Genomic DNA, 21,457 nt, shown 5'->3' on the forward strand with positions numbered 1-21,457 from the left:
CAGAGACAGAGACTATCTCCAGGGTGGGATCGCCCCTGGGAACCCCGTGCAAGGAGACCCGGGATCAGAAAGCATCACCAAGCGACTGATCCTTTGCGAAGTTGTTTGCTGGCCCGAGTGCAGGAGCGCTCGGCAGGTACCTCATAAGTGCACCAACCTATACCATTCTAATATTATCTATTCACATAGTGGCAGCACTGACCACGGGGAAACAAGGGGTAGGCTGTGGACACGGTGTGGGGATACACAGTGGTGGGCGGGTATACTCCTAGTGGAGTAAGAGACACTGAGAGGACTGAGTTACCTGGGGGAGATAACCCCTAGAGGGGGAGTGTTATTAGTGTATGTTATAAGAGTGTGTTATTGCCTGCATATATATTCTGCGTTACAGTAAACTGGTTATATATATTCCTGAGTACGTGGTTATTGTATATGTGGGTCCTGTGTAGCCAAACTTCTATATATCCCTAGAACCCTACACAGGTGGAGGCGCTGAAACCAAGAACGATCCAGAGGATTCACCCCAGGCTCTCACTGGTGGAGGCTCAGACCTCCTGTGAGCCTGACAGGTATAACGCACCACACCTGGTAACATATAGGTTCCCCCTTACATTTATATATATATATATATATATATATATATATATATATATATATATACACACGATTGGGTGGGGTGGAACAACCCTTACACCTGAATAGAGGAAGCCCTCAAAAACTATATTACCAGCAACCCTCTGGGAATCGCATAAAAGTGTAATTAGGGGAGTATTCATTCAACAGGTTTCCTTTAGGAAAAAAGTGAGAGAAAAAGAATTCTTAACATTAAGCAAAAGCATTCAAGAGCTAGAAGTTAAAGGCAGCGCTCAGGACAGGAAGACATTGACAGAACCAATTGCAGCGAGAGGAAAATTTAATCTGCCAACACAAAAAAAAAAAATCACTGCTTTGGTTAAAACACAAATATGAGAGAGGGCACCAGGTGGACAGCCTACTATCTAGTCCAGAGGAGCGCAAACTTTTAGTGCTGCGCCCCCTGTCTCTCTCTCCCTGGCTCTTGCGCCCCACCCCCTCCTACATTCATCCGCGTCAGGTGAACCTGTGGGATCATGTGACGTCACGCGACCCGCGGTGTCTTTTGACGCGTGTGACGTCACGTCAGATGACGACGCGTCGCAGAGCGTCTGAATCCCGGTAAGTAAACAGTTGCAGGGGCCTCACGTGATCCCCCGGCATTTCATTTAAATGCCTGGGGGAAGAGCGCGGGTCCTCTGCAATTGCCCGCGCCCCCCCAACAAAATCTCTCTCTCCCCCCTTGGGGGTCGCGCCCCCCACTTTGTGCACTGCTGGTCTAGTCAATGAAAAAAACAAAGTAAATACAATATTTATAGCATCCAAAGAGAGGATGGTAGCATAACACATGACCCAAGAATCATTAGAGAAGAGTTTAGACAATATTAAAGCCTCATGACACAAATAGAGACCAGCATTGATAACTTCCTAAGAGTTACGAAGATTAAAACAATTCCAACGCGAGACAAAAACATGATGCACATGTTACATGGGAAGAATTTTAAAAAGTAATTAGACATTTGCCTAACGATAATAATCCTGGCCCAGATGGGCTACCCCACACATTGTAAAACTTCCGCCCAATTCACCATACTCTATATGCATTTTTGCTGTGAGGGCCTGTTAGCTTCAAGCTGTTATCACTTCAGCTCAGGACTTCTTTGATATGAGACCACACAAGTCTTCCCAAAGGCGGCAGCCAAAGGGTGTCAGCCATTTGCTACCGTTCGCTGATGTTAGAGATGCTCTGTTATAATTCCCATAATCATTTATTATCACTAACAGTCCATGAAATGTCTGTACCTTATGTTTCCAGTTACCCTTCCTTGTAGAATGTAGGCTCCTAGGGGCAGAACTCTCCTTACCTACTGTAACAATGTAAGTTTATGTTTATTTTATTGTTTTTGTCCTCCAACCCTATTGTACAGTACGGGATATGTTGGCACGTTATACTAATAATAATTCTGGCTTTTCCTGTCTCTTGTGTAACAAAATAATTGTGTTTAATTGTAGTTGTTCTTAAAATGACTAAACTATTGTGATCCCCCTTTTAAGTGGAGTCCTGTGTTTACTTAAAAAGATATGATGGTGATTATTAACTCCGAGAACCAGGGAACCTGAAACAATATATGTCAGAAACCCGAATCCAGGAAAAGATAAACTAAATTGTGGAAGCTATAGACCAATTTCACTTATAAATGTAGATGTCAAAATACTTGCAAAAATATTAGCAAACAGACTGAGTGTGTACCTACCAGAATTCTTGAACCTAGACCAGACGGAAATTATACCCAAAAGATGAGCAAAAGATACTAGAAGAATTATTCATATTCTGAATCATATTAAAACAAAACAAACACTTACGATGACGCTGTGCATTAATGCAGAAAAGGCGTTTGATAGGATTCAATGGAGGTTTATGTTCGTTCAGTTTGCTAGAACGCATGGGAACTGGGGAAATGTTCAGACAGTATGTTAAAGCCTTATATAGTAACCCCTCAGGGAAAGTTAAGGTAAATGGCCAAGTGTCAGAGACACTCAAAATACTTAACGGCATGTGACAAATAGCACTATATGCGGACGATATTCTACTAATCATAACGAACCCAATAATATCATTGGCAAATATAATGAAGTCCTGGAGACGTATGGGCAAGCCTCTAACGTTAAAATGAATGTGTCAAAAACAGAAGCATTAAATGTAAGCCTCCAAGAAGCGCTAGCAACTCAAATGAAAACAAGCTTCCCCTTTGAGTGGAACAATAGAAGTGTACGATATTTGGGAACATATATAATCCCAAGCGTAGGCGACCTATTCCAGGCCAACTATATATTGTTGGTAAAAACGATAGAAAATTACCTCAAGCTATAGAATGTGTATCACTTCCGGGATAGGCAGGATCAACGGCATCAAAATGAATGTACTACCAGACTGATGTACATATTCCAAATTATCCTGATAAGACTCCCCAAGCATTATATTGCAGCTCTCCAAAGCAAAATTGGAAAGTTTGTCTGGGAATATAAGAAACGAGAACAAGCTTAAAGACATTACATAGACATAAATCATAGGGAGGGCTAGGCCTACCGAACATTAATAAGTACTACCTGGCCGAACAAGTAAGCGCACTCTGAATTTGAATGGTACCACTGCTCTAAGAGTAAACTCTGGGTACAAACAGAAAAGGAGTACTGCAGAGAGAGATGCAAGGGCTGCCCCATGGCTAAATAAAATAGACAGCCCAAATTACCTATACAAGCACCCAACTATCAAAGCGGCCCTCAAAGCATGGAACGAAATATCCAGGGATCATAAAATTACTACATTTCAATCAACCCTGACCCTGATCTGTGGGAACTCGGCATTGCCACCAGGGATGGAAACGCAAAATTTGAAAAATGGACCCAAGCAGGAATAAATAACTTTACAGATATGATAGACATAGTCAAAGTCAGAACTTACCAACAGTTTGTAGATAAAAACACTAATTCAAGGAAGTTGAAAGATGGCAATACGTACAAATATTACACTATGTGAACGCAAAAAAATAAAACTGCCTTTAAGGGTTCCAGTCCAGGCTTTGGCTTGAACCCTCCCATAGCTTGCTGCTGTGGACATTTTGGTTGCTGGCAGCCTGCTTTATTGGCTGCACCTGTTCCAGGGCTTAAATAGCAGCCAGTGACTCCCAGCCCCTGCCCGTGCATTGTATGCATTTAGTTGTGTTCCTGGCCACCCTGGGCTCTAGTTCCTGTGCCTTCTAGTTCCTGTGCCTTCCCCGTACCTAAGCCTTCTGTGTGGCTTGCTTTTTGCTGACTTGCCTTTTCCCTGTGGCTTCCCCGTTCCTGAGCCTTCTGTGTGGCTCTGCCTATCCTGTGGCTTCCCCGTTCCTGAGCCTTCTGTGTGGCTTGCTTTTTGCTGACTTGCCTTTTCCCTGTGGCTTCCCCGTTCCTGAGCCTTCTGTGTGGCGTGCCTATCCTGTGGCTTCCCTGTTCCTGAGCCTTCTGTGTGGCGTGCCTATCCTGTGGCTTCCCCGTTCCTGAGCCTTCTGTGTGGCGTGCCTATCCTGTGGCTTCCCCGTTCCTGAGCCTTCTGTGTGGCGTGCCTATCCTGTGGCTTCCCCGTTCCTGAGCCTTCTGTGTGGCGTGCCTATCCTGTGGCTTCCCCGTTCCTGAGCCTTCTGTGTGGCGTGCCTATCCTGTGGCTTCCCCGTTCCTGAGCCTTCTGTGTGGCGTGCCTATCCTGTGGCTTCCCCGTTCCTGAGCCTTCTGTGTGACGTGCCTATCCTGTGGCTTCCCCGTTCATGAGCCTTCTGTGTGGCGTGCCTATCCTGTGGCTTCCCCGTTCCTGAGCTTCTGTGTGGCTTGCCTACCCTGTGGCTTCCCCGTTCCTGAGCTTCTGTGTGGCGTGCCTATCCTGTGGCTTCCCCGTTCCTGAGCCTTCTGTGTGGCGTGCCTATCCTGTGGCTTCCCCGTTCCTGAGCCTTCTGTGTGGCGTGCCTATCCTGTGGCTTCCCCGTTCCTGAGCCTTCAGTGTGGCGTGCCTATCCTGTGGCTTCCCCGTTCCTGAGCCTTCTGTGTGGCGTGCCTATCCTGTGGCTTCCCCGTTCCTGAGCCTTCTGTGTGGCGTGCCTATCCTGTGGCTTCCCCGTTCCTGAGCCTTCTGTGTGGCGTGCCTATCCTGTGGCTTCCCCGTTCCTGAGCCTTCTGTGTGGCGTGCCTATCCTGTGGCTTCCCCGTTCCTGAGCCTTCTGTGTGGCGTGCCTATCCTGTGGCTTCCCCGTTCCTGAACCTTCTGTGTGGCGTGCCTATCCTGTGGCTTCCCCGTTCCTGAGCCTTCTGTGTGGCGTGCCTATCCTGTGGCTTCCCTGTTCCTGAGCCTTCTGTGTGGCGTGCCTATCCTGTGGCTTCCCTGTTCCTGAGCCTTCTGTGTGGCGTGCCTATCCTGTGGCTTCCCTGTTCATTGGATTTCCCTGTTGCTTACCCCGGACCGTGCCCCCGAACTCACTGCCTTCCGCCTGCACTGATCCCTGCCTGTCTCCTGGACTTTGCAACTCTGTCGCCAGCCCTGACCCCTGCTTCCATACCGACTACGGATACTCTTACAGGACTCTGTCCCAGGGCCCTGGTCGGTTTATTTGCATCCCTACCTCAGCCCTGCGGGTGCGCTTCCTGTTTGGAGATGAGCACCGTCACACCGCCATCATAACAAAAAACCCCTTTGAAGCAGTGTTTCGGATTTTGGGGCAAACCGGACATAACATCTCATACATATATAGAACTCTGATAGAAGAGGAGCTAGAGTCCAAACCAGGATTTGCATGGGCCTGGGAAAGGGAATTTGGTAAGGAGTTCCCCATTAATGAATGGTCACAAATGTCGAAAGCTTGCACCTCCTCCATTTTCAACAAAAGTTCTTGAACACGTACAAAATAATGTACTGTGTATACTACACTCCCCACAGAGACTACGGGGATATTTCTCCAGAGCTTACAAGAAATATTGGAGAGGCTATGGAGAAGTAGGAACAATTACCCACATTTGGTGGAAATGTAAAATAATCAGGACTTTGAGTATGATCATAGAACAGATCAACAAGATCACCAAGGGGAAGATACCTCAAGACCTGAGTATTCAACTATTAAATAGAGAAGGGATTAAGAGTTATAAACTTCGGAAATCTCTAGTAATAGAACGCCGCCAGAGGTGCCATTGCAGCCAATTGGAAGCAGAAGGCAGCTCAACAAAAGACTATTGGATTACCAGGGTTTGGGAACTAATGAGAATGGAAAAGGTCTCTTATACAATCAAAGATACATTGTCAAAATTTTATGGGACCTGGACCCCATTGAACGTATATAGATGGCACATATGAAACAAGGAAACATGGCAGGGGGGTGGACTTAAAAGGTACATTGATCCCGCAAGAGTGGCCAATAACAACAGAACAAAAACGTAAACAAAAGTGAACCTACTGTAACTACCAAGTGTTCCACAGAACAGATTGATGCAACACGATAATCATAGAATTTCAGCACAAATATTACTATTTCTATTATTATTTTGTTAATATTATTTTATTATTTAGGCTAAGTTAATGTTTGTATCACTATTATTGTTGTCATTGCTTATATTGATAAATTTAACTGAAACAAGGTGTTATCACTATACAAGTTTGAAATACTCAAGCAAAATAATGTAAGCATGACATGGGAAAAATAGGCACAGTTATAAGTTGTTTATTGAAACACACAAAAGAAATACTGTATGATAACTGAATGTAAAAACAATGAAAATAAAGAATTTTAAGTACAATACATCGAACACATGCAGCGCAGGCGCACCTCGATCAGAGATACATAAGACCCTTTAAAACCAACAAAAACATGCATACTGTATAATTATAAAATCAGTGGATTTATGATTGACTGGATTTATGAATAACACTATCATATTCAGTCTCTATTCACTGTTCCCTTTCTAGAAAAGTTTTCTTTCAAGGATGTCACATCTTCCTTTAAAAAAATGTTTTAATTCAGTAACTATAAAAGTTTATTGACAAGAAGTACTAGGAGCAGCTTAAAAAAGCTTCCATGCCATATGTTCTATTGGTTTGGATACCTACAATCCTAAAATACATTTTTCACCTTGAACTGTGCATTATGATGTCACCGATGAGGCTACGTGACCTCACAATGCTACAGTAGGGTCAGCTGTCTACCTAGCCAAAGGCTGAAAGTATTTTGTGGGAAGTAGCTTAGGAAACTTAAGGCATAGATTATTTTATTTTTTATATACTCCTTTTTTATTTATTTTAACAAAAATCAATGGGGGAAAGGAACGGCAACATTTTTGACATTATTGAACTTAGTGGAGCATTAGATGTATATTGTGATAAAGAGAGTTATACAATAAGCCATTAAAATACCTTCATTATACAGGTGAGTGAGGTCTACTATTATTGCTATTACATGATTGCAAGGAGCTACCACTGGGCTTCCTACAGAAGAATATTGGTTTGGTTAAAGAGCGGCTGGTTGGTTGGACGCTATCATAAATCAGACCGTATTGCCACACCTTCTGTGAATTTGAGCATAATTTTTTGATTATACTTGTCAGCTTCTCTATTTACCAGATCATTTTTTAAATTTGTGTAAGGGATGGGAGGTTTGGATTCACCCTGAAAGCGGCTATAGGGCATCTCATAATGTGGGCTATTCATTTATTTGAATGTCTGTCAATATCATTTAGAGGCCTGTCCAAAGGCATGGCCGTGCGTCCAGGGGGGAATGGGAAGCCCAGGATCCTCTGCAAGAAGTTGTGGGACTTTTTCCACAACTTGACCACCCCAGGGCCTCCACATATGACTGATTGTAGCCCACTGACAACAACCCTTTGGTCAAAGGGGGGAAACCTCTGGGAACATTCTTGACAAGCGTACCGGTGTTAGGTACTAACTGTACAGTACCTTATATGCATTTTCTTTAATTTGGATGCATATGGAATTTGTAACCGCCGATTCAAAAATTGCACCGCAAGCCTCCATCTATATTTTGGTTGAGGTCTGCATCCCATTGTGACCTGAAAAGGAAACTTTTCCCAGGGGTCATGTGAAAGATTGAGATTATGCCTTTCTGTGTTGGGGCACCGAGGCATCGTGTCTCAAAAGGGGTTGTGACGGCAGAGGACACAATTGATGGGCAAAGCCTTTTATCTGAAGGTAGAAAAAGATTTAGCTCCTGGGGACCTTGTGGGATTCCATAAGTGCAACAAAAGGTTACGGCGTAGTGTTACTCATGTCCCTTATACTGCGGATACCTTTTGACCGCCATTCCCAAAATGTTGTGTGACACAGACCGGCGGAGAACTCTGGGTTGGAGAATATGCAGATCATAGAGGAGTTCTTGGTGAAGAGTTTGAACCTTTTTTTTCCGGTTTCACAAAGTCACAGCGTGGGAAATCATGGGTATGATGCTGGTGCCCCTTTTTTGGATTGCGCTTGGCAGCTATAAGAATGTGCCACGGTCTAATGGGGTCAGATGACCTACTTCCGCTTTCACCCATCTTTTTGTGGTGGTGTTTGAGTGCTAGTCTAGAATTTGGCTGAATTGTGCTGCTCTCTAGTATAACAGGTACAGTAGGTCCAAGCCTCTGGCTCCTCTGGAGTGGCATATGATTGTTTTACCTACACGGGGTGTTTTTCTATTCCATTTAAAGGATTTTATATGGGATTGCAGGTCCGTTGTAGTTCCCAAAGGACTGGAATGGGGAATGTGTGGAAACGATAAAGGATTCTTGGTAAGAGTTTCATCTTTACTGCGTTAATTCTTCCTATCCAAGAAATATTAAACTTGGGCGATCTCACAAGATCTGCTTTTAAGGTTTTGATTCGACTTAGGAGATTTGTCTGGTACAGTGTGTCATAGTCATCTGTCAAGAATGTGCCTGGTTACTTAAGGCAGGGGTGCACAAACTTTTCTGTTCGCGCCACCCCCCCCCCCCCCTCGCCACCTCCTTAACTGTTCTCTGGTTTCGGCGACGTCATGGGATGTGGCATTGCCATGGCAATGCATTGCTATTTTACCCCGTGGCATCATTTGACACCTCATTGTCATGGTGACCCGTCACGAAGAGCCGACTGAGAGCAGGTAAGAGAAGTTACAGAGGCCTCACGCCTCCCTCAGCATTTAATTTAAATGACATGGGGAAATTGAATTTCATTTAAATGCCACCCCATAAAAATCCCGTGGCGCCCCCCTGTCACCCCTGTCTTAAGGCATCGCTGCACTATTTAAGGTGATTAGTGTGAGCTCCTTTAGACAGGCTTATATTCAGGGCCTTATTGTTGTTTATTTTGAAACCCGAGAACCTACTAAATGCTGAAGAGTACCTGGAATAAATTTGGTAGGAATTTGAACAGTTTGGTGATCTTTACGAGGGCGTCATCAGCAAAGAGTGAGATTTTGCAGTTTTTCAGCTACTGACATCCCATTAATATTGGGGTTGGATCGAATATGGAAGGACAGTGGTTCTAGGCATATTGTAAACTGTGGAGGGGGAATCCCTGTTTTGTGCCACCTTTTAATCGGGAATGCATCCGTGACTGTTCCGACATATAGTACTCTAGCTGAGGGGGTAGTGCATAGTGCTAGAATGGAGCATAGAAATGTCCCTCAGAATCTAAATATTTTAAGGGTCACCATCATGTATTTCCAGTCCAGTCTGTCAAATGCCTTTTCGGTTTCTAGGGAGAGCATAAGTGCTGGGGTGTTTATCTGTTTTGCATGGGTCATGACCCGTCTAGTATTTTCTGCAACTTGCCTGCTGGGGACGAATCTTAGGCTAAGGCCCCGCTCCATCAGTCAGCGCGCCCGCACTGCAGACAGGCGGGGCGCTGACAGACACAGACCGCGATATGCGGTCTGTAGGGAGCGGGAGGTGGGCGGGAGTGGGAGGGGGGGCGTGGCTTGAGCGGAGGGACCCGCTACTCCCCCCTCCTCCCTCCCTCCATGCGCTCGGGCTGCAGGAGGGAGCTGCTGCGGGTTGCTGTAAGGTAAGCAGCTCCCTCCCCCTTCTGCCACAAAACACACACGCACACCCTTGAGTAGGAAGCTGCCTGATGACAGCTTCCGCCATCGCCCCCGCCCCCGCCGCTGATTAGCTCATCAGCGCACCACATGACGCGTCACCGCTCGGGATCACAATTTTCTTGAATCCCCTGCCGGCTGACGCGTCACAGTGCGTAGTGAGCTGTCAGCGAGGGGGGACTGGGACCGGCTAGGGAGGATTCCCCTGCTGGTGGGGAACGCTCGCGCGGCCGTCCGCGCCGCCGTGCGCAGCGGGTCCCAGTCCTTACTTGGTTGGGGTGGACCAGTCCAGGTATAACCTCATGTGGGTGATTTTCTAAGACTTGAGAGAAAATGTTGTTATTGACATTAATAACACAGTATAGGTCTGTAGCTGGGACAACATGCGGGTCCTTGTCTGCTTCAGGGATGAGGCATATATGGGTTTTTAACATACTGCTAGGAAATTCTGCCCGTCTAGTACTGAGTTGAAGAGTTTTAGCATGTGAGGCGTGAGAAGGTGCCAATTTGGCATAGATTATTTTTAATAGTAATATAACCGTGAAACAAATGTAACTTTCCTAAAGTAACAGGTTATCCATGAATCTATAAAAATGTAAAATAAAATAAATGGTTTCAAATTAATTAAACATAAAATGGTCTTAGAAATTAAATTAGCCACATTTGGTATGAGAGGAACCCGTGACTATACGTTGAACTTTTCAAAAATGTAAGTAATTGTTTATGAAAAAGTGGGTTGCCTATACTAACAGTATTTAAAATGGATACGTGCACAGGCTTCATGCAAGATAATACATCTTGGTCATCAAAGGACCCTGCATTTCTACACGTTTCAAATAACATTTACTTGAGATACTTTCATTGTTGTGTTTTAAAATTTTTTTTTATTATTATTGACAACACAATGCATATGTACTGTCAATAAAAGTATAAAGTATGGTAGATTGAAAAACAGCTATTTAGATTATTTCTATATATAAAAAATAGATACGTGCAGTTTAGCAGAACAATTGATAACTGCTCAAAACCATCCTGCTATTACCTAAGAATCGCAGTGGATTTTCATGAAACCTGTTCTAGAAAAGAATCCAATGTAATTTAATGGACATGGGCACACGGAGTTGAATGAAGAAATGTTTTTTTATTGTGCCATTAACAACGTTTTGGCCTGCTGGCCTTTCTCAAGTAAAGCCACTTTACTTGAGAAAGGCCAGCAGGCGGAAATGTTGTTAATTGCACAATAAAAAAAAATTCTTAATTCAAATCTGTGTGTCCTTGACCATTAAATTACATTGGATTCTCTGGACGAAATACAGGTCTTCCCTAGGACTAAAGGAGTACCGGTAAATGTATCAATTCTTTATTTGAAAAATTTGGGTTGCAGCAAGAATTCATACATCCTTTGCTAGAAAAGAATCGTACAGGTTTTCCAGTCATATATTGTATAAATCTGATAATGTGAGTTAGTGCTAATAAACGATTTAACGGTCTGTGTGATGCCGCAGATATTATATCAGAGACATTTCTCATTTAGATCCATAAAACCTGTATGAAGTTTACCTTCCAGTGTCACAAAATACTACATTTTCTGTGAGGCACTAAATTATACGATAAAGAGGTTAGATTTAATGCATTTATTTTAAATAGGCTTCATGAACAATTAAAAGAATCTGTGGAGAAGCAGCTGGAATCTCTCCCTGCTGGCACTGGTTTGGCCAATGATGTATTTACAGAACAAGAACTGATTAAAAACTTGCAGGAGCAATTGCAACTTGCAAATCAAGTAAGTTGGTTGAAAATGTTGTTTTCATTGGGATTTGTTAATCCTTTTTTTTCTAAAATCTATTAATTTGTTTTTATTATGGAACAATGTATGATATTAAACCTATAAAATATTTCTGTATGCCACAAAACCAAATAAGTCTGGAATTTTGAACTAAAAAATGGTGTTTAATGACTTTGAGAAAGCTGTGCCAGCAGAGCTGCAACTTGTACCAAACTACAGTATGCAGATGTACATTAACTTCAGAAACATCTGTAACCTATCAAATTAGTTAATGTTTGGCATTAGAATTTCTATTCCATGTAGAGTGCACAAAGCACAGCAATGTACTGCTCAGTCTTTCATCCTTTGACGTTGCCTAAAATAAGTTTTGTTAAAGCAACATTGCCCCCTGCTTGATTTTAAAGTACTTGTCATTTTTATCTAGGCTTTTTGAGTGTTATGCTTATTATATTTATATTTGCTTTAATTTCCTTTTTTAGAAGTATTGGCTTGCTGCCTTTGTTTTTTAGTATTAGATTATTTATAAATGTAGCCTTCCTTTGGGGACTACTATTGCAGTTAATTGGTTACCGGCCTTAATGGGTTAACTGTGTGGGCTCATGCCAGTTTACCCCCCTCCCCACCATGTGATATAGGATGACTATGCAGAAGGGATTGCATTTCCCTTGTACATCTTGTGACTGTGATGTTACTAAAGGGAGATAGAAGGGTACAGTATATATATAGCTCCACCTAATGTTCTAGAAACAGGTTCTTCAGAGTTCTGACTGGGGTCCTCACCGTGAATCCTATAAATAGGTTTGTGTATAGCTAAGTATATTAAGAACTTTCCTGTCACCGTTTGTTGTTTTCAGTTTGGAACGGGCCCTTTAAATCAGCGCCAGTAGTAAGGTTCCAAGATTGTTCTCATTATTGAAAAGGAGGAAGCATGCTTTTAGTAAGTTCTTAGCATAGTAAGCGTTGTAAGTATGAACTGGCCCAACCAGAAGGTTTTTAGTGCAATCTTGATCAAATAGGTATGGAAGAAGTATGCAGTACATGGGCTGGTTACTAATTCCAGTGAGGCCCATTACTGACTTTGTAGGAGACTCCCTACTCCCTTTACTATGGGTAACAAGTTTAAGTACTTTTCCAGCATAGGAGTGAGAGCTACCAAGGGGATGAAGTCAAGAATTATATTATTTGCCACAAATTTCTGTCAACTAACCAGTACGTCAGTGTCTTTGAAGCATTGTTGACTGATATCCAACTAAGCAAACTTTCTGTTAGAAAAGGGATGGGTGCCAGAAACTTTTATAATCTGTTTATTCATGCCCAGCCTGCACCTACCCATCACCCTGAAAAGATGTGAGAGACTGTGCTCTGCCAATGTATATAGTAGAACTGATGTGCCCACCTTTAGTCAGTGTAAGGAGGGTTACATAAAGAACACCGAACATTAGATAACACATTCTTACATTTCATTTTAAAACGGATTTCTGTTGGTCACAACTTGGTATGTTTCCTTGAGCAACCAATTATTAGTAGGGATTGGCATAGAAATGTTGCGTCATTGACACTTCAAGCAGATAGAAAAGATTTATTTTTTTCTTCAGATTTTTGTAAAACCTGTTTTGTTTATATTACCAGGAAAAGGAAAATGCCTTAGAACTGTGGCAGACCACTGCACAGGAAATGGATCGCCTGCAGCAGCTGTACCAGGAGAACATGACTCAGGCACATATTCATGTTGCAGAGAGACAAAAGCAAAAGGTAGTGCTCATATCCTATTTTATATTCATTGGGCTGGAAAGATCTTGCTCTTTTGATCATAGAGCCAATTGACTGTTTTGTGATTCTTTCTTAATAGGTTTCCTCATTGATGCAGAACATTAAAAAAATGGTAACTGGAACCATTCCCCCCCCCCCCCCCCCCATTCTCTCTTCTTCAGCAAGTAATGAATAAAATCAAGTGACAAGGCTCAGGTTCTCCTAATAGACCTGTATTGGCCCAGAAAGACCGTTTGCGAACTTAAAGCGTTTGTCAGTGCAGAAGCCGTTGATTCTTCTGACATTTTCAACATTATTGACTTGGGGTCCACTTTGCTTCCGCAATCTTCAATTTCACAGATTGACTGAGTGGAACATGTAAGGATGTCATATCAATACTTTTGCATTCCAGAAAGCCAGTGACTTCTAGCATCTATTATCGTATATGGAGGACATTTATAAGTTTGTGTAAATTATGAAAGGTGGACCCCTTGCACCGGAAGTCCCTAATATACTGAATTTCTTTCAGCAGGGATTCCAGAAGGGTTTTAAACCAGCATCGCCTAGGGTCCTAAGTATCTGCGTTAGGCGCATCATATCATAGGCAGATTTACTTAAATCCTATTGTCTCTAGATTTATTAAAGCAGTGTCTAGGATTAGGCCTACTTTTAGGATCCCTGTTTCTTCATGGGATCTGAATCTGGTGCTACAGCAACTCGCTGCTTCTTCCTTCTTTGAACCGATTCACTAGCTCCCTGTGAGATTACTCATAATTACAGTAGTTGTTCTAACAGCAATTACTACAGCACGTTGGAGAACTCGATATATTATCGTGTTGCAAATTTTTTTTCAGATACACCAGTTTAAGATAGTCTTAAGGACTGTCCCACAGTTTCAAACCATAGTAGTGTCAGACTTTATATTAATCAGGACAGTATAGTTCCATCATTCTGTCCAAAAGTGTCAGAGGCACAATCTGGATGTAGTTAGGGCTCTAACAACATATGTACAAAGGACTGATAGTATTAGGAAGACCTCTATGTTGTTTCTCCTTTTTGATGTACCCAGAAAGGGTCAGGCAGCTTCCTTTGACTTCATATCTAGATAGGTTAATGCAGCTGTGTTCAAGGCATATAGAATGGGAGGAGAGGATCCTTCTGTAGTGTTGAAGGCCCACTCTACTAGGGCCATTGCAACTTCATGGGCAGAAAAAGCTCATGTCTCTGCCCAGGAAATTTGTAACGCAGCTATTTAATCTTCTTTACACACATTTGCTAACCATTACTGCCTGGATGTTCATTCATCAGCGGATGCGAAATTTGGAAGAAGGGTGTTTGAAGCAGTTGTTCCAACTGTGAAAAGAAGTACTCCCTCCCAACTTTCTTATAATTGCTCTGGTACATCCCATGAGTAATGGCTGCCGTAGAGGACGTGGAAGAAAAGAGGAAATGTGCCTTCCGATATTTCGGTTTCTTCAAGTTCTCTGACGGTGTACTTCCCCACCCCCCTTGACGTCTTATGTTTGGCATATTAATATGTTTTGTGCTATCTTATAAGAGAGTTTTGACAAGTTAACTGACCTACTGTGGGTAACGACTCCTCATATAGTGGTCACAAGAAGTACTTGTCCTACATGCTGTAAGGAGGAGGAGCTATGCCATGAATAATTGCTGCATAGAGGACTTGAAGATTCCGAAATATCGGAAGGTACTTTTCCTGCATGTTGCACCTCCGCTGGTAATCTTGTAAAGTAAAAGGCAATAAAACGTGAACAAATGTTTTATTTTATTTGAAGTTGGTGTCTCTCTTTTGCCTAGATACTTTTTGAAGTGAAACTTCTTTGCTGGCACCTACAGAGTTTTGATAGGAAAAACACCTTGTATTGTAACAAAATTCCATGACGGAAGTGGCGTCACTGCTGGCAGAAGAGGCCATTAGTGATGGCGGGGGGGTGGGAGAGGAAAGACACTAACTGACACACACGCTGACTGACACACACACACACACACACTGACTCACACACAAGGAATTCACAGTTACTATAAATATAGAAGTGCAAATAGCTAAAACACGCTTTCTAAGTCAAACTTCTTTGCGTTTTGGCACTGAAATTGTGTTTTGATTTTTAATTAAAAACATCACCATTACAAATACAATTTCTGTGACAAAAGACAACGAAGTTTCACTTAAAATGTGCCTTCTCAGCACACACTTTTTTTAAAATTTGTGTTAGTACAAAGACGGTTGTGGGGTCACCCTCTCGGAAGCTGCATCATCTCTCAATGATTATTGATTCACTCGTACTTTGTGACATCATAAAAAAACTTGGGCAAGAAATAAAAAGCCAAACTGTTTAGCAGAAATGTCAGAAGTTGAACCTTTGAACTAGTGTCTCCTTTATCTGTATGTGGAGGAGTGAAAATGAGTGTAAAAAAGCACTAGTTAAACATAAAGTGTTAATATTTGGATTAAAGTGTCAATCGTGATTAATGTGTACATATATAACCAATGAATGTACCACAAAATGAACAGTGCAATAATACAATATAATATGTCCAATTACACGTCAGTCCATATGCTGCCTAAAAAGTCTGGCTGGTTTTCTTAGGAAACCAGATAGTGGAAACTAGGGGGGAAAAGGACTTTTATGGCGCTTGGACAGTTGATACATATACTGAATACTCTGAAATCAAACCCATCCAGATGAATGTCCTTTGGAAATAAGCTCTGCTTTTGAAAATCAGCTCTGCCATTGGAATTTTCTCAATGCTGATTGTTGTACTGTCAAGGATAGTACTGTATGCAGGTCGAACCAAAAAAAGAGAGTGGCACGATAGTGCATTACCCTTACATAACTGTGTATGTCATTGATAGTGAAACTCAGACTATGGATGGATATGAAAATCCTCGTAGGAGACCAAAAATGATGATCACAGACTTATTTTAATGATACTCCTTATAAAAGAATTGGCTACAACAAAAGAAAAAAAACAGATATTGTTTGGCTCGGTGTTCTTTTCCGTCGCTTGTTTAAAATTGAAATCCTAATTACTAGAAGTAACTGTATGTGTATCTCACATTCGATCCTAGGGTTATTATATATCTATAATACCCAACTATATAGAAAAAACATCATGTGTCTCAGGAATATGTCCTCCATCTAAAAGGATGGTAATGACCAGGAGACACTTGAATTGAGCAATGACTTTCAATGTCTCTTTTTCCTGTTTAACAAAAAATGTATTTATACTGTAAAATAGTTTAATTGTTTAGCTCTTTTGAGTGGCTGATGGGTCGTGGTGCTTGAGCGCCGCGGTCATGTAACCGGAGTGTCCATTTTGGAGGAAACGGAAGAGGAGGGATCCTCCTTCATTTTCTCACTGGTTAGATCACTTCCTGCACTCCATGGGAACGCAGGTCGGGATCGAACCCGGATTATGACAGCACTTTGAGGATGATGTACAGTAGTCACTATGTCAAGGGGCTCCGGGAGTGCCAGTCCACATAATGTAAAAAGGGTTAAAAGGATATATGGCCTCTGTAACCTCAGCTGTCTGTTTCTTTTATCATGGTAAATGACTGAAGGACGTCTAAAAATAGTAATAGGCATTTGTTCAAAGTTCCAGTGATCTGTACATTTTATTTCTTCTGTTTTTTTCCCTTTTTAATCTGAATGTTAAAGATTTACGTTCAAAAGGTGAAAACATATGTTATGTATATCACCACAGTTGCAAACATGACATATCAAAAGACTCTGATTTATTAAAGAGCACTTACCTTGGTGCACAAACAATATACAAACACACAATACCTAAATATACTGTACATCATGCCTTTCATTCCTCGTTTTAGGAGCAGTTAGCCAATCTTCAGCAACTGACTAAACAACTTCACGGAGCCCATGTAACAGTGGAAATGGTAAGGAAAAGATCTTCATGTATAATAACAAATAACTACTCGACGTAGCTTTTGTGGCAGTGATGTGTGAGAAATGTGTTGCAATTATTACTGCTTTATTGTACGGAATAGTCCTTTAATACAATAACTTGCAGAACCGTCTCAGTAAATGAAACACCATTGAATGAGATGTAATTTTTTTTTTCTTTTATAGAAGATTAAGGGCGGAAAATTGCCACTCATTTATTTATGTATAATTTTATTTATATAGCCCCAAAGTTTTACAGGTAAATGATAACGGAAGGCGGCCCTGGCCCAAAGAGATTCCAATCTAAGCATTACCTTCTTAAATATGGTATACAGAAGAAAGAGAGAACACCGGCGTAGTAAAGGCATTACCTGCCGGATAAGTCCCTATAGCATGCACTCAATGTCTGTGCAGGGGGGAAAGTACCTCCATATAGTTAAGAGACAACCGAAGAGAGTAGTGATACTGGTCCGTTATGTATTGTATAGTTGTAAAGTTTAAACACTATTTATTATACTGCATTAAAATAATAGGACCAGATTAAGAGCAGTGAGAACAATAAAATCGTATTAAATAATAGCAGTAAATGCTAATAGATGATCAAGTCAGTAGGTGACCAGTACAAGTAAGTTAGGTCAGTAGATACCACAGTTTTCCTCTAGTGAGGTCACGTAAGCTACACTCAGCTAAGGGTATGGTGACCCTATATGCCAAAGAATTTAATTCAACAGGTAGCCATCTATGGTTTATTTGCCATATCACCGCAGGGTCAGCCTAGATTGGTGTGTAAGGATTTGTACCTTTCTCTCCCTCCCCTGTGTGTAGTTAAATTGCTACAAGGGTCAGTTACAAGCGGGGTCTCTATACAGACACCCACCTGCTACATTATATGCTGATATACTCTATCATGTATTTATGTGATTCAATAATCACAGGGCTTGCAGTGATTTAGGGAAAATGTTTTTCTCTGTTGAATTGGCACTACACTGTCACTGACTGTTTGTAAGTGGTTGCTGCCTATATACTTTAAGGCATTACACCTCAGCCAAATTCTTTGGCATATAGGGTTACCATACCCTTAGCTGAGTGTGGCTTGTGTGACCTCACTAGACGCAAACTGTGGTATCTACTGACCTAACTTACTTGTACTGGTCACCCACTGACTCGATCATCTATTAGCATTTAATGCTATTATTTAATACGATTTTATTGTTCTCACTCATTCAAGCTAGTCCTATTATTTTAATGCAGTATAATAAATAGTGTTTTAAACTTTACGACTATACAATACATAACGGACCAGTATCACTACTCTATTCGGTTGTCTCTTAACTATATGTAGGTGCTTTTCCCCCCTACACAGACATTGAGTGCATGCTATAGGTACTTATCCGTCAGGTAGTGCCTTTACTCCGCCGTTCTCTCTTTTTTCTGTATATGATTTATTGCCCTGGTGTACCTGTCGGGATCTTTGACCAGTCATACTCGGTAGAGCGGGTTCCACTCACCCTTTTGTTGTAATCGCTTCTTAAATATGGTCCTGACTCTTACCAGAAAATACATTTGTGTTGTGCCATTGCACCTATAGGTGAAATTCTTCATTATATACACATCAATTCTGCTTAATAAAAGCATGCTGTTTGGGCTTCTCAATGTTACATGGAGTAAGTCACTTCTCTGGGCAGTGCACTGTGTGAGTAATGTGTTACCATGTATTCTGTACTGGATAGAATTCAAGATGGATATTCTGTGAAATGACAGTTGATACTGTTTATACTGTGAAACTGAAGCATAACTCCATATGAACTAACTTTGGGAGGGAAAGCTTTGTAAATGTTTAATCAGCTGTGCATTTTTTATTGGCAGGGAGAAATTAATAAAAAAATAGTCTGCTGCTTTATATTTTTCAATCTTTTAAAGTAAATTCTGTGAAAGCAGAAAGTTTATTGGGTTTCTTACATAAACATTAGGTCAGGTAAAATCAGGGCTGGCTTGACGGCAGTGCCGTCAATGCCGTCAATGTCACTGCACAGTTACAGACAGGGCCGCAGACAGATTTCCTTGGGCCCAATACTAGAGTTTTGACCGGGGCCTCTTTCCCCCCTTGTCGACTGTCTTGCGAGCCCCTCCATTTCTCACCTTGCAAGCCCCCTCTATTTCCCCCCTCTCTTCCTCCTTCACTCCCTCTCACCTCTCACTCTCCCCCACTCACTTAATCCCTCCCCCCGCCTCATGTATTTCTCTCCCCTGCATCTCACTCCTACTCCCTCTTTTCCTCACTCACTCCTCTCACTCTCGCCCCCCTCCATTAATTACCCCACTCTCACTCAGCCCCCCTTCCTACACTCATACCCTCCCTCACACAATCCCCTCCACAAAACACATACCAAAAAAAGCCCACCCCCAATACAAAAACTTTCCCACCACCCAAATATATATAAATATATATATATATATATATATATATATATATATATATATATATATATAAATCCCTACCCAAATACATTTAAAAAAATAGCCCACAAATACATGCAAACCCTTCCACACCCAAAAATACATACAAAAAAACCCACCCTCCCCCCACATACATACCAAACTCCCCACCCCCAAAATATATACCAACTACCCCACAACCCAAAAACATGTAACCCCCAAATACATATTTAAAGAAAAACACCCTTTTAATACATATAAAACCCCTCCCGCCCCCAAATACATATAAAAGAAAAACACCCACACAATACATATAAACCCCCCACCCCAAATACATATTAAACACCCCTCCCTCAAATACATATAAAAAAACACCCCCCAAATACATATAACCCCCCATTCCCCAAATACATTTTAAACCCCACCCCCAAATACATACATACATACATACATACATACATACATACATACATACATACATACATACATACATTCATACATACCAAAAGAGAAGCAGCTGACACTCCAACAATCCCAAATATTTCTAGGTGCATGATCCATAAGCATCAATAGAACAACATGTTTCCCATAAGAGAAATCAAGAAACGGCACTCAAAAGGTAAACATGAAAAACCTATTAGTGAATACATAGCACACTTAAATACAACGTTTCGATCCAGGAAGGACCTTCCTCGGGTGTGCTGGAGAACAATGATACCCAGAAGTCATTTATACCCAAAGTTCACCAAGTGCAATCAATTAGAGTGAGCTAATTGTTCAATCAGAGAGACCCATGTCGGCAGGCATAATCACAGGCATGCGGTGGCCATTTTGAGCAGCTGGGGCAAGTCGGCTTCTTATCTGGCATAAACAGTGTGAGCGCATGCGCGTGGCAGGGCGTCCATCTCAAGTAGGAGTGTAGTGGTGTCCTCCGTTGCCGGGTAGCGCTAGCTCCGTGTCCAGTCACTATGACAACCGGATTCTAAAGGCATCGCGCATGCGCTAGCCACAGCGCAGTCAATCAGGTCCCGCCGTCTCAGCGCCATCAGCGTGAGTGCCCGCAGTAGCATCGAGTTTCCCTGCAGAGCATACAAGTGGGGAAAATACCAGTGAATGAGAAGTTTGGGAAATAAAAACAAGGGATCTCAGATGTGTTGGTAACTAATATCTAGAGAGCACTGGTGTTCACAAAAGGGGTCAGTGACATAAAGTCACACAGCCAGGTGACATGAAACTAAGCTTTGGGGATAATCTGCTTGTTCCTGGATAGGAACCACATAGCGCATTCAAAACATCCTCTAAACAGGAAAATGTATAGCACATAATCAAATGCTAAATAAGACAATACAGTATTGTAAACCCCAAGCAATGGGGTCAGTGGGTGACCAGTACAAGTAACTGAATCCCAAAAGTGCCAAGTGAGAGACACATACTGTAGCAAGCAATCAAGCATGGTGTAAACTGAGAGCAGCAGAGAATAGTCACAAAAAGCACCCAAGCTTGAAATCCTCATTAAGGCCCCGAGGGGCCATGGTGTTTAATTCAAAGATCATCCTCATTTCCAATTGGAGCAACAGTTTGCCTCTGTCGCCACCCCGGGGGCGCGCCTGCGCCTGGGGTATTGGCATACATCCAAGTGTTGCCAAACTGCTTCAATTGTTTGAAATGTCTCGCTACTGGTTGAAGCTTCAGGTCATCACTATTGTCAGTGTCCAGTAAGGTTTTCCTGATGGTCGAGCGGTGCAGGCAAATGCGTACTTTAAGCATACGTGTTATTTTGCCCGCAGCTCTTCCCCCCCCCCCCTCTCCCTGTCGGCGGCCCTGCTTACAGAGGCCTCATGCTCTCCCCACAACAATTAAACTGATTGCTGGGGGAGAGTGTGGGGCCTCTGTAACTCTCACAT

The 21,457-nt window shown here is 42.2% G+C and overlaps 1 protein-coding gene across 4 annotated transcripts in view; it reads left to right on the forward strand.

Annotated features, from left to right (window-relative positions):
* Positions 1–21,457, forward strand: part of SCLT1 (sodium channel and clathrin linker 1) — a 179,667-nt gene that overhangs the window by 45,986 nt on the left and 112,224 nt on the right. For all 4 annotated transcript variants that reach the window (XR_012803959.1, XM_075615377.1, XM_075615368.1 and 1 more), the window contains exons 7-9: positions 11,304–11,439; positions 13,072–13,194; positions 17,045–17,110. Coding sequence is in view for 3 of the 4 variants with exons in the window: in XM_075615377.1 (XP_075471492.1) it covers positions 11,304–11,439; positions 13,072–13,194; positions 17,045–17,110 (325 nt within the window). In the remaining variant the exon portion in view is untranslated. The remainder of the gene's footprint in view (positions 1–11,303; positions 11,440–13,071; positions 13,195–17,044; positions 17,111–21,457) is intronic.

Source organism: Ascaphus truei, chromosome 1 (assembly GCF_040206685.1).
Source record: "Ascaphus truei isolate aAscTru1 chromosome 1, aAscTru1.hap1, whole genome shotgun sequence".
NCBI classification, from domain to species: Eukaryota; Metazoa; Chordata; class Amphibia; order Anura; family Ascaphidae; genus Ascaphus; species Ascaphus truei.